We start from the raw sequence: 12,670 nt of genomic DNA, 5'->3' as shown, positions 1-12,670 counted from the left end.
ATACACAGGCAGTTAAAGCTAATGCTAGCTTTTTCAAACAGAAATTTGCATCCTGTAGTACTAACTCAAAAAAGTTCTGGGACACTGTAAAGTCCATGGAGAATAAGAGCACCTCCTCCCAGCTGCCCACTGCTCTGAGGCTAGGTAACACTGTTACCACCGATAAATCCACTATAATTGAGAATTTCAATAAGCATTTCTCTACGGCTGGCCATGCTTTCCACCTGTCTACCCCTACCCCGGTCAACTGCCCGGCACCCTCCACAGCAACCCGCCAATGACCCCACCATATCTCCTTCCCAAATCCAGATAGCTGATGTTCTGAAAGAGCTGTAAAATCTGGACCCATACAAATCAGCCGGGCAAGACAATTTGGACCCTCTCTTTCTAAAATTATCTGCTGAAATTGTTGCAACCCCTATTACTAGCCTGTTCAATCTCTCTTTTGTATTGTCTGAGATTCCCAAAGATTTGAACGCTGCCGCGGTCATCCCCCTCAAAGGGGGTGACACTCTAGACCCAAACTGCTACAGACCTATATCTATCCTACCCTGTCTTTCTAAGGTCTTCGAAAGCCAAGTTAACAGATTACCGACCATTTCGAATCCCACCGTACTTTCTCCGCTATGCAATCTGGTTTCAGAGCTGGTCATGGGTGCACCTCAGCCACGCTCAAGGTCCTAAACGACATCATAACCGCCATCGATAAGAGACATTACTGTGCAGCCGTATTCATCGACCTGGCCAAGGCTTTCGACTCTGTCAATCACCACATTCTTATTGGCAGACTCGACAGCCTTGGTTTCTCAAATGATTGCCTCGCCTGGTTTACCAACTGCTTCTCTGATAGAGTTCAGTGTGTCAAATCGGAGGGCCTGTTGTCCGGACCTCTGGCAGTCTCTATGGGTGTGCCACAGGGCTCAATTCTCAGGCCGACTCTCTTCTCTGTATACATCAGTGATGTTGCTCTTGCTGCTGGTGATTCTCTGATCCACCTCTACGCAGACGACACCATTCTGTATACTTCTGGCCCCTCTTTGGACACTGTGTTAACTAACCTCCAGATGAGCTTCAATGCCATACAACTCTCCTTCCGTGGCCTCCAACTGCTCTTAAACGCAGGTAAAACTAAATGCATGCTATTCAATTGATCACTGCCCGCACCTGCTCGCCCGTCCAGCTTCACTACTCTGGATGGCTCTGACTTAGAATACGTGGACAACTACAAATACCTAGGTGTCTGGTTAGACTGTAAACTCTCCTTCCAGACTCACATTAAGCATTTACATTTACATTTAAGCATCTCCAATCCTAAATTAAATCTAGTATAGGGTTCCTATATTGCAACAAAGCATCCTTCACTCATGCTGCCAAACACACCCTCGTAAAACTGACCATCCTACCGATCCTCGACTTCGTTGATGTCATTTATAAAATAGCCTCCAACACTCTACTCAACAAACTGGATGCAGTCTATCACAGTGCCATCCGTTTTGTCACCAAAGCCCCATACACTACCCACCATTGCGACCTGTACGCTCTCGTTGGTTGGCCCTCGCTTCATACCCGTCGCCAAACCCACTGGCTCCAGGTTATCTACAAGTCTCTGCTAGGTAAAGCCCCGCCTTATCTCAGCTCACTGGTCACCATAGCAGCACCCACTCGTAGCACGCGCTCCAGCAGGTATATCTCACTGGTCACCCCCAAAGCCCTCCTTTGGTCGTCTTTCCTTCCAGTTCTCTGCTGCCAATGACTGGAACGAACTGCAAAAATCTCTGAAGCTGGAGACTCATTTCGCTCACTAGCTTTACGAACCAGCTGTCAGAGCAGCTCACAGATCACTGCACCTGTACATAGCCCATCTGTAAACAGCCCATCTACCTACCTCATCCCCATACTGTATTTATTTATTTATCTTGCTCCTTTGCACCCCAGTATCTCTACTTGCACATTAATCTTCTGCACATCTACCATTCCAGTGTTTTAATTGCTATATTGTAATTACTTCGCCACCATGGCCTATTTATTGCCTTAACTTACCTCATTTGCACTCACTGTATATAGACTTTTTGTTTTCTTTTGTTCTACTGTATTATTGACTATGTTTTGTTTATTCCATGTGTAACTCTGTGTTGTTGTATGTGTCAAATTGCTACACTTTATCTTGGCCAGGTCGCAGTTGCAAATGAGAACTTGTTTTCAACTAGCCTACCTGGTTAAATAAAGGTGAAATAAATAAATAAAACATGTCGAGAAGAAATTGAGTAATCAAGGTGACAGACATTGATTGACACATTCAATTCCACCTTGTACACTCTTGGCCTGCATTGAGCTGATCTAAGGTGTAATCATTTGTCAAATAGTTGCAAACTAAAGTTTCTATTGGAACAATTCAAGTCTGTTTATCCCCGTTTTGTTCCATCTGCTTCTGCCGAAGAAACATTTTTCAATGGAATTGGCGGAATGAATTCACCCCTGATCACACGAAAACACAGTTCACTTTCATAGCAGCCACACAAACAGCGTGATCACTTTGCTCATTGTATAATTCTTTCTATCTGTAGCGGTCTTTATGCACTACAGAAGAACCAAGAAATGACACCCCGGCTGTGTCTTTTTGGGCTTGTAAAGAGTTGCAAAGAAAAAGCCATATCTCAGACTGGCCAATAAAAAGAAAAGATTTAGATGGGCAAAAGAACACAGGCACTGGACAGAGGAACTCTGCCTAGAAGGCCAGCATCCCGGAGTTGCCTCTTCACTGTTGACGTTGAAACTTGTGTTTTGCGGGTACCATTTAATGAAGCTGCCAGTTGAGGACTTGTGAGGCGTCTGTTTCTCAAACTAGAGACACTAATGTACTTGTCCTCTTGCTTAGTTGTGCACCGGGGCCTCCCACTCCTTTCTATTCTGGTTCTATTCTGGTTGCGCTGTTCTGTGAAGGGAGTATTACACAGTGTTGTACGAGATCTACAGTTTCTTGAAAATTTCTCACATGGAATAGCCTTAATTTCTCAGAACAAGAATAGACTGACGAGTTTCAGAAGAAAGTTATTTGTTTCTGGCCATTTTGAGCCTGTAATCAAACCCACAAATGCTGATGCTCCAGATACTCAACTAGTCTAAAGAAGGCCAGTTTTATTGCTTCTTTAATCGGAACAACAGTTTTCAGCTGTGCTAACATGATTGCAAAAGGGTTTTCTAATGATCAATTAGCCTTTTTAAAAATGATAAACTTGGATTAGCTAACACAACGTACCATTGGAACACAGGAGTGATGGTTGCTGATAATGGGCCTATGTAGATATTCCATAAAAAACCTGCTGTTTCCAGCTACAATAGTCATTTACAACATTAACAATGTCTACACTGTATTTCTGATCAGTTTGATGCTATTTTAAAGGACAAAAAAATAGCTTTTCTTTTAAAAACAAGGACATTTTTAAGTGACCCCAAACTTTTGAACGGTAGTGTATGTTTTCTGACTGCTGCAAGATGAATTGCCTCTGAGGACATTTTTAAGTTTTATGAATCCTCTGGAAGTTGTCATAATTACTGTGTAAGTCTACGGAAGGGGGTGAGAACCATGAGCTTCATAGGTTTTGTATTTAAGTCAATGTACCCAGAGGACGGAAACTAGCTCTGGCTAAACCATGGTGCTACCCTACAGAGTGCTGTTGAGGATACTGTAGACGTTCATTGCAAAATAGTTTTAATCAGTTATTTGGTGACATGAATATATTTTGTATAGTTTTATCTACAAAGGATATCTTGAATGTTTCACTTTTTATTTTTATGAAATTCACCGTGGATGATGGGCCTCCCCTTCATCCCGAGGAGCCGCCACTTGTCAGCAGGTATAGCCAGATGAGAGTTGACTCCTGTATCTTACTATTATTCAGGTAAAACACTTTTCAACAGTGCATAGACGACAATAGGTTGTCACTCAACTAATAAAGTCTATCATTTTAGTATTTGAATGCTGAAGGTGCCACGCAAATGCGTAAGATCAGGAGTTTGTGTTTATGCAGGACATCTCGCCCTCACCTAACGTCAACCAATCATGTCAAAAATTTTGAGAGGCGAATGGCGATGTGGTACGGAGTTAAATTTGGCCTCTGCATGCATCTGGAGTCGCCGAAATTGTTACACCATCCATACGGCGCTTCCAACCACATTCTCGGATTAAGCGTAAATTGGCTTTAACACAGACCGCTTTTTAGTGAGAAAGTCGCTAAATGCTATCAAAACCATACAAACTGTGGAAAAACTCCCCAAACGCAGCCTGAAAAGTAGCTGAATTTGTCGCTAGCCTGTACCAATAAAAGTCGCTGGATGGGTCTCTGAACTCGCTAAATATAGCGATAAAGTCACTAAATTGGCAACATTGCGCCTACCTCCATTGGTCAGCACGTGAAGCTGGGCTTGGTTCGCACTTTGACAAGGATACTGATATTGCCTGGGGTTGTTCGGCAGGCAAAATGACTTGCAGATCAATGACTCAACACAGTTACATGCAGTTTGACACTTAAGGAGAGGAAACATCAGTTGTCACAAAAGATGAGAGGTATTTTCCGAAGGTGGGAAAAAAAATGTTGCTAATATGAGCAAAACATTTTTGTGATCCGGCGATTTGTAACGTTTGAATGCTCGGTTTGGGGTCCACGGACTAATGCACTTGCATCTTAAACATTTGAATCTGGGACCGATGCGAATCGTTACATCCCTTGAAATCCTGATTCTATGTCTTCATTGGGAAGGGTATTTATTTGTGTATTGTCGCACATTGTAGAATATAAACAACCTTTTTCAACTCGTGTAAGACTACAATTCAGTTGTAAACCAGGTGCATTTCTCTTTATTTTTATTGCAGGAAATAGACAGGATATGGATTTCAAGCAAACTTTTAAACCAGAACCTGCCGTGAGTGTTTTAAAGACATGTTTATACAATCTTATACCCTCATATCTTAATTACATATCTCTCAGCCTTGGCCTTTGAGGGAAAGGGCCGTGAATGATTTAACAATACAAGGTTGTGAATTCTTTTTTTTCTCAGGAGGTGCCTGGCGTTGTGTGTGGGCGAGACCAGAGTGAGAGTGGACTTGCAGCAGCCTCTAAGACCTCGGTCGCCTAAGAGCCGTGATGGAGGAGAGTCAGGGAAGCTTCCCCTTAGCCCTGCAGCCCTGCGGTTCCTCTCCCAGGTAGGGACCAACACGCAACTGTTTATATATGAATTCTACTCATTAAATTATTCATGAAAAACAGTACTCTCAGCTGCTGTCTTTCCGCTCTCAGCTGCTGTCTTTCCATATTGACTCCATCAATGTGATGGTGCTAAACCTAGCCTTGTCAGAGTCTTTATGGTACATGACCACCTCAAGTATCGACTTACTGCTCGACCACCAGGGCAAAAGGTATTAAACCTCCACACACAAACTTCATCTAAACAGATCAGTCTTTTTAGTTTAGCCTGACTATTTTCATATTCTTCATAACAATTTCTCAAACTTTCATAACAGGTTGGCCTGGGACTTTTCTGTTGGACAGCTAAGCAGTAAAGTGCTTAAAAGCAGTCGATTGGTACGTGGAGTTTCTTCCCATGTAAACATAGCAATCTTTTAAGTGGGTTTATTTTAAAGAAGTGTTACTTCACAGAATGTATTTCACTGCATTGTCCCAACTCACTGCTCAGCAGGATACATGTCTGGCAGAGGTGTCCCTGAGCCTGGTGCTGTCTGGGGATGTCAGTCTGCCAGAGCTGCGTCCAGGCCGACTGGCGCTTTGTGTAAGAACACTGCTGGCTGAGTTGCACGAGGGCCTGTTCCTCAGCCAGCTACTGCTTCCACCTCCTCCTCTGGAGAGCACTCTCTCTGCAGACGGTGAGAAAGTGCAAAGGGTTGTGTCCTAATGGCACCCTATTCCCTACATAGTCCACTACTTTAGGGAAAAGTGTATGGTGAGACGCAGATGTGATGTTATTGAATGGCTGTTGTAAGGTGATTTTGAGAACCATTCGGCAATGCATTATTCACAACCATTCCTTATGTTGTCATTTTCTTCTAGAATGTGAAAAGGACGAGTATATCCAGACTGAAGCAGTGGAGCAGTTTCATCAGCTGGTGCCCCAGAAGGTCAACATGGAGTTTGAGAATACTAGTATAACCCTGTCCATGCACAGCCAGAAAAGGTGAGTCATAGGGCACAGAGTTGGTATGAATCATATGTTTTTGTTATTAAAAGAAAAAGGCACACTGTCATTTTCTTTTTCCTCTGACTGTATATCTGAATCATCCAGACACTTGAACTGGACCCTAAAGTCTCTGAAGGTGGGATACGGACGTGAGGATGAGCAGCTGCCCCTCAGGAGCTTCACCCCTGAGATGAGCTTCCCTCAGAGCAGCCTGGAGCTACTTCTGGATGGTGAGTGGAGAGCTGGGCACTGGGCGCCAGAAAGATGTGCATCACAAATGACAATTTATTCCCTACATAGTGCACTATATAGGGAATAGGTTGCCGTTTGGGATGTAGCCATAGAGAAGGGAAAGAGAGAGTCTGGGAGGGGGGAAAATAACCATTCTTTGTTTGTGTGTCAACAGATGGGCTACTCCTCTCCCAGAGCAGACAGAGAATCCTTTGCCTTAACACCCTCAGGACTGTCCTGCAGGTGAGTGGTGTGCTTCGGATTTGATTGATACGGTTACTAGTTTTCATAGTTGCACCGCATTATCAAAGCTCTTTGTAAATATGCTTAACATTTGATCTCTTGTAAGAAACGTTTGATCTGAAGTCTCTTGCTCATATCCCACTCATGTCCCCAGGTGACATCAGTGGACATTTCAGGGTCAGTCACAGTCAACACCTGCATCATCCACTACCGTCACCAGGAGTTTTCCCATTGGCTAGACCTGTTTCCATGGAAACAGCTTATTCATAGGAAAGAAGCTCATAGAAAGAGGTATGAGCATTTTCAACTGACAACCCAGACTGGAGAATGTCAAGCACACCAGTTCATTGCTTGAAACAGATGTAAAGACAATATCCAACATATATTACTAACCTGGCCTGAAAGCATGATTTCTTTTTGATTTTGAGCCTAACTGAAATCAACACTCCTCTCCTGTCTTCATCCTCATGTTTCATCCTCATGTATGGTGGTGTATTGTGGTGTGTAGTCCAGTGGAGTATTTGCATACGCTCCCGTCCTACAGGAACTTACCCCACCTGGACGCCCCAGTGATGATCAGCTCCTCTGTGTCCAATGTCAATGTGTCTGTCCAGCTCGGAGACACCCCTCCCTTCGCCCTGGGCTTCATCTCAGTCAGCACAGGTACAGCACAACACACACTCACACAGGCCATGGTCAAAATATACTCCCATAGCATTAAAGGTCAAGCATGTTGTTGTGGGAACACAAAGTTTAGTCTTGCCTGGAGAGGAGTGACAGGAATGCTAATAGAGAGCAGTGGGTGTTTTTCTTCAGTTCATTCTGCGTTCAACATTGCAGTGGTTTCAAGAGATGAATCATGGTACTTGACGTGCTGTTGAATCAACCCTTTCCAAACATATGCGGCCCTGATAGATTAGATAAGTCATCATAAGTGTTTTTGTAAGGCAGTCAGCTTTTGTCTGTCTGTAACACATTAACTACAATTACTTTATCCCTGTATATATGGGAATTAAATGCAATATCCTTTTACACCACAGGAATCATCACACACCTACACATAGTGAGTAGAGTTAGTTGCATCCCAAAATGTAGTAATGTGATTTGTGATCTTCAGTAGATCTGAATATGTCATGTATAATGTAGAGATGCAGCACCTCCTGGACATCAGCACAAACGCAGAGAGCCTCAAGTTCCAGAATGTTCACCGCCGTCTCGCTCTGTCCCTGGACCACTTCTGGTGGAGGGTAGGCCAGGGGTCCCACATCCAGCAGGCCCCACACCCCCCTGGCAAACATGTGTGGGGGGAAGCCCTCATCCTGGACTCCCTTACACTGCAGGTAACGCAGGCATACAACAAGGTAGGCATTAACTGTTTAGGGTTACTCACTAACTACTACTCCCCGTGGTTTTTCCTCAGTTCCAATGTTGTGATGAAGAACATCAAAATCAGGCTACAGGAAATCCTACTTTTCTGAAATTACACTCTATTCATAGATCATTGAAATTGACCTACCTCTAAGCTAATATCCTACTTTTCCTAATTTACTGTGTTGACCTGATGATCACAGCCCTGATGATCACAGCCCTGATGATCACAGCCCTGATGATCACAGCCCTGATGATCACAGCCCTGATAATCACAGCCCTGATTAGTATTTGACCAATACTACACCAGCCGTTGTTGTAGTTATATTTGCTGTCTCTGTCTCCCCAGGGGAGCTTCAACAAGCCTCAGAGTGAGTCCAGTAGTCATTCTGAGAGTGTGAGTGTGGAGTCCAATCTGAAGGGCCTACAGCTGGAGGTGTCCGAGACCTGTGCCTTGTGCCTGTCCCGCCTATTGGCCCTCTGTAACCTGGCCAATGGCAGGAAGCTGGAGGCCTCAGAGCAGCCAGATGTGGTGCCTGTACCTGCCCTTGTTGATGGGACAACCTCCCCCAGTCAGGGCGCCTTTTATTTTAAGATTGAGTGTAATCTGGAGGATGTCAATGTGTTCACACTCTCCGATGTAGCAGGTAAGTTAATATCCCCTATATAGTTTACTACTTTTGACCAGAGCCCTGTCATAATTAGCGCACTATATAGGGTGCCATTTTGGATGGACCCTTAATCTCCATCTCCAGCTAGGCCTACATTCTGTATGGTAATTGGCTTCTGTGTTGTGTTAGGAGCTGTGTCTTTGCGGGTGGACACAGTGAAGGCCCAAGGCTCAGCGGAAAGCTCCACATTGTCTGTCCAGGGTGTACGTCTATCTGTAGTGAAGGCTCTCACAGAGGCCATGGAGCCCTGCTGTCCCTCAGCCCAGACCCCCAACCCTGTCCTCAGCCTCTCCACCTTGGCCATCTGCTACCACGTCGCCACCGGGAACGTGGAGGTAGCTTGCAGTTACTCTTCCTACCGTCAGTCCATCAGGCCTATTCCTTCTTCCTGATTGACGGTGTTATTCAGATAAGTTCACATGCCTTGTCCTCTTCCCTTGTGCAGGTCCAGTGTGAAGAGGAGCTGGCAGTGCAGTGGACGCCATCAGACCACATGTTTTTATATCACCACGTGACAGAGAGCCAGGGTTGCTGGGATACTCTGTGTGACTCTCTAGGCCTGACAGAGAAAAAACATGACGAGGGTTTAGCAGATCTTCCGGAGAGTGGACCTACTAAGACTTCTCCAGCCCACAGTACGGTCAAGGACCTGTCTGTGCGTGTAGAACTGGGCAGAACCCGCTTCACAGCCCAGGTGACGGAGCACAACTACCTCCTGCTGCACACAGACGCCCTGTCCCTCTCCACTCACTCCGGCTCCATGAACGTCCGCTCTCCACACATGTTTCTCAACTTCGACGGCAACGACATATTCTCCTTCAAGGGCCTGGAGGTCCAGACGCACCCTGATCAGGCCCTGGACCAACGCCACCTCTTTCCCTTCCTCTCCACCCGACACAACCGTGCCTGGGTGGTCACCTGCCCCTGCCTGGCCGTGGAGTTCCCCTACCAGTACAACTTCTCCAACACCTTTGACAAGTTCATCAGCGTCCAGAAGTGGCTCAAGTCCCTACACAGCAGTCCTGGTCAGACCCCAGGCCCACAGCGCCTGCCCCCAGACCTGGTCTTCAAGATCAGCCAGTTCTCCTTCGTCTTCCTGGATGATGTTTTCGAGATCAAGCTGAGGGACAACTACGAGCTGATGAAGGATGAGAGCAAGGAGAGCTCCAAGAGGCTCCAGCTGCTGGACAAGAAGGTGGCTGACCTACGGAAGCAGCACGGAGAACTGCTGCCTGCCAGGAAGATAGAAGAGCTGTATACGTCTCTAGAGCGCAAACACATAGAGATCTACATCCAGCGCTCCCGTCGCCTCTACTCCAACACGCCCATGAGGAAGTCTCTGCTGACCTGGACAGTGTCCGACTTGGAGCTGGTTGCCCTGGCCGACCAGTCCCTCCATGGGCCGGAGCGCGTCCGCGAGCAGCTGAGGGAAATCGACGGAGTCAGCCCCTTCCCCAGAGACGGGCTCCCCCTGGTGGTCCAGTGGTGCCGGACAGTCAAGTTCAACCTCACTGCCTTCCTAGGTGAGTGATGGTTGTGCGTCCCAAATGGCACCCTATTGCTTTTTATAGTGCACTACATTTGACCATTGTTCCATACGTTAATTATTAATATTGATACTATTTTTTTATATACACACACACACACTATCATTCAAAAGTTTGGGGTCACTTATAAATGTCCTTGTTTTGAAAAAATAGCACCTTTCTTTGTCCATTTAGCATCAACTTGATCAGAAACACAGTGTAGACAATGTTAATGTTGTAAATGACTATTGTAGCTGGAAATGGGTGATAAAAAAAAGAATAATAATTTATGGATAATCTACATAGGTGTACAGAGGCCCATTATCAGCAACCATCACTCCTGTGTTCCAATGGCACATTGTGTTAGCTAATCCAATTTTATCATTTTAAAAAGGCTAATTGATCATTAGAAAACCCTTTTGCAATTATGTTAGCACAGCTGAAAACTGTTATTCTGATTAAAGAATCAATAAAACTGGCTTTCTTTAGACTAGTTGAGTATCTGGAGCATCAGCATTTGTGGGTTCAATTACAGGCTCAAAATGGCCAGAAACAAATAACTTTCTCCTGAAACTCGTCAGTCTATTCTTGTTCTGAGAAATTAAGGCTATTCCATGTGAGAAATTGCCAAGAAACTGAATATCTCATACAACGCTTGTACTACTCCCTTCACAGAACAGCGCAAACTGTCTCTAACCAGAATAGAAAGAGGAATGGGAGGCCCTGGTGCACAACTGAGCAAATGGACAAGCACATTAGTGTCTAGTTTGAGAAACAGACGCCTCACAAGTCCTCAGCTGGCAGCTTTATTAAATAGTACACACAAAACACCAGTCTCAATGTCAACAGTGAAGAGGTTATTTATATATATATATATATATATATATATATATATATATATATATATATATATATACACACACACACACACAGTGAGGGGGGAAAAGTATTTGATCCCCTGCTGATTTTGTGCGTTTGAACAGTGAGAGACAGAATAACAACAAAAAAATCCAGAAAAACACATGTCAAAAAATGTTATAAATGGATTTGCATTTTAATGAGGGAAGTAAGTATTTGACTCCCTCTCAATCAGAAAGATTTCTGGCTCCCAGGTGTCTTTTATACAGGTAACGAGCTGAGATTAGGAGCACACTCTTAAAGCGAGTGCTCCTAATCTCAGTTTGTTACCTGTATAAAAGACACCTGTCCACAGAAGCAATCAATCAATCGGATTCCAAACTCTCACCATGTCCAAGACCAAAGAGCTCTCCAAGGATGTCAGGGACAAGATTGTAGACCTACACAAGGCTGGAATGGGTTACAAGACCATCGCCAAGCAGCTTGGTAAGAAGGTGACAACAGTTGGTGCGTATATTCGCAAATGGAAGAAACACAAAAGAATTGTCAATCTCCCTCGGCCTGGGGCTCCATGCAAGATCTCACCTCGTGGAGTTGCAATGATCATGAGAACGGTGAGGAATCAGCCCAGAACTACACGGGAGGATCTTGTCAATGATCTCAAGGCAGCTGGGACCATAGTCACCAAGAAAACAATTGGTAACGCATTACGCCATGAAGGACTGAAATCCTTCAGCGCCCGCAAGGTCCCCCTGCTCAAGAAAGCACATATACATGCCCATCTGAAGTTTGCCAATGAACATCTGAATGATTCAGAGGACAACTGGGTGAAAGTGTTGTGGTCAGATGAGACCAAAATGGAGCTCTTTGGCATCAACTCAACTCGGCGTGTTTGGAGGAGGAGGAATGCTGCCTATGACCCCAAGAACACCATCCCCACCATCAAACATGGAGGTGGAAACATTATGCTTTGGGGGTGTTTTTCTGCCATTGTATTGAACCTCCTTCCCTCAGCCAGGGCATTGAAAATGGGTCGTGGATGGGTATTCCAGCAAGACAATGACCCAAAACACACGGCCAAGGCAACAAAGGAGTGGCTTAAGAAGAAGCACATTAAGGTCCTGGAGTGGCCTAGCCAGTCTCCAGACCTTAATCCCATAGAAAATCTGTGGAGGGAGCTGAAGGTTCGAGTTGCCGAACGTCAACCTTAATGACTTGGAGAAGATCTGCAAAGAAGAGTGGGACAAAATCCCTCCTGAGATGTGTGCAAACCTGGTGGCCAACTACAAGAAACATCTGACCTCTGTGATTGCCAATAAGGGTTTCGCCACCAAGTACTAAGTCATGTTTTGCAGAGGGGTCAAATACTTATTTCCCTCATTAAAATGCAAATCAATTTATACAACTTTTGACATGCGTTTTTCTGGATTTTTTTGTTGTTATTCTGTCTCTCACTGTTCAAATAAACCTACCATTAAAATGATAGACTGGTAATTTCTTTGTAAGTGGGCAAACGAACAAAATCAGCAGGGGATCAAATACTTTTTTTCCCTCACTGTGTATGTATATATATTTTTTTATTTC

At 44.8% G+C, this 12,670-nt stretch overlaps 1 protein-coding gene across 7 annotated transcripts in view; it reads left to right on the top strand.

Moving 5' to 3' along the window:
* Window positions 1–12,670, top strand: part of LOC115206343 (protein KIAA0100) — a 35,972-nt gene that overhangs the window by 3,855 nt on the left and 19,447 nt on the right. For 2 of the 7 annotated variants that reach the window (XM_029773173.1, XM_029773175.1), the window contains exons 3-16: window positions 4,871–4,920; window positions 5,056–5,200; window positions 5,295–5,413; window positions 5,519–5,579; window positions 5,692–5,878; window positions 6,063–6,186; window positions 6,295–6,419; window positions 6,596–6,663; window positions 6,818–6,954; window positions 7,172–7,326; window positions 7,810–8,024; window positions 8,381–8,678; window positions 8,832–9,037; window positions 9,148–10,225. In XM_029773173.1, coding sequence (XP_029629033.1) covers window positions 4,871–4,920; window positions 5,056–5,200; window positions 5,295–5,413; window positions 5,519–5,579; window positions 5,692–5,878; window positions 6,063–6,186; window positions 6,295–6,419; window positions 6,596–6,663; window positions 6,818–6,954; window positions 7,172–7,326; window positions 7,810–8,024; window positions 8,381–8,678; window positions 8,832–9,037; window positions 9,148–10,225 — 2,968 coding nt within the window. The remainder of the gene's footprint in view (window positions 1–4,870; window positions 4,921–5,055; window positions 5,201–5,294; window positions 5,414–5,518; window positions 5,580–5,691; window positions 5,879–6,062; window positions 6,187–6,294; window positions 6,420–6,595; window positions 6,664–6,817; window positions 6,955–7,171; window positions 7,327–7,809; window positions 8,025–8,380; window positions 8,679–8,831; window positions 9,038–9,147; window positions 10,226–12,670) is intronic. The other 5 variants (XM_029773180.1, XM_029773179.1, XM_029773174.1 and 2 more) reach the window with 4 other exon arrangements.

This window comes from Salmo trutta, chromosome 13 (genome assembly GCF_901001165.1).
Source record: "Salmo trutta chromosome 13, fSalTru1.1, whole genome shotgun sequence".
Taxonomy (NCBI): domain Eukaryota; kingdom Metazoa; phylum Chordata; class Actinopteri; order Salmoniformes; family Salmonidae; genus Salmo; species Salmo trutta.
The sequence above is the reverse complement of the archived record's forward strand: the minus strand, read 5'-3'. Positions and strand labels throughout refer to the sequence as shown.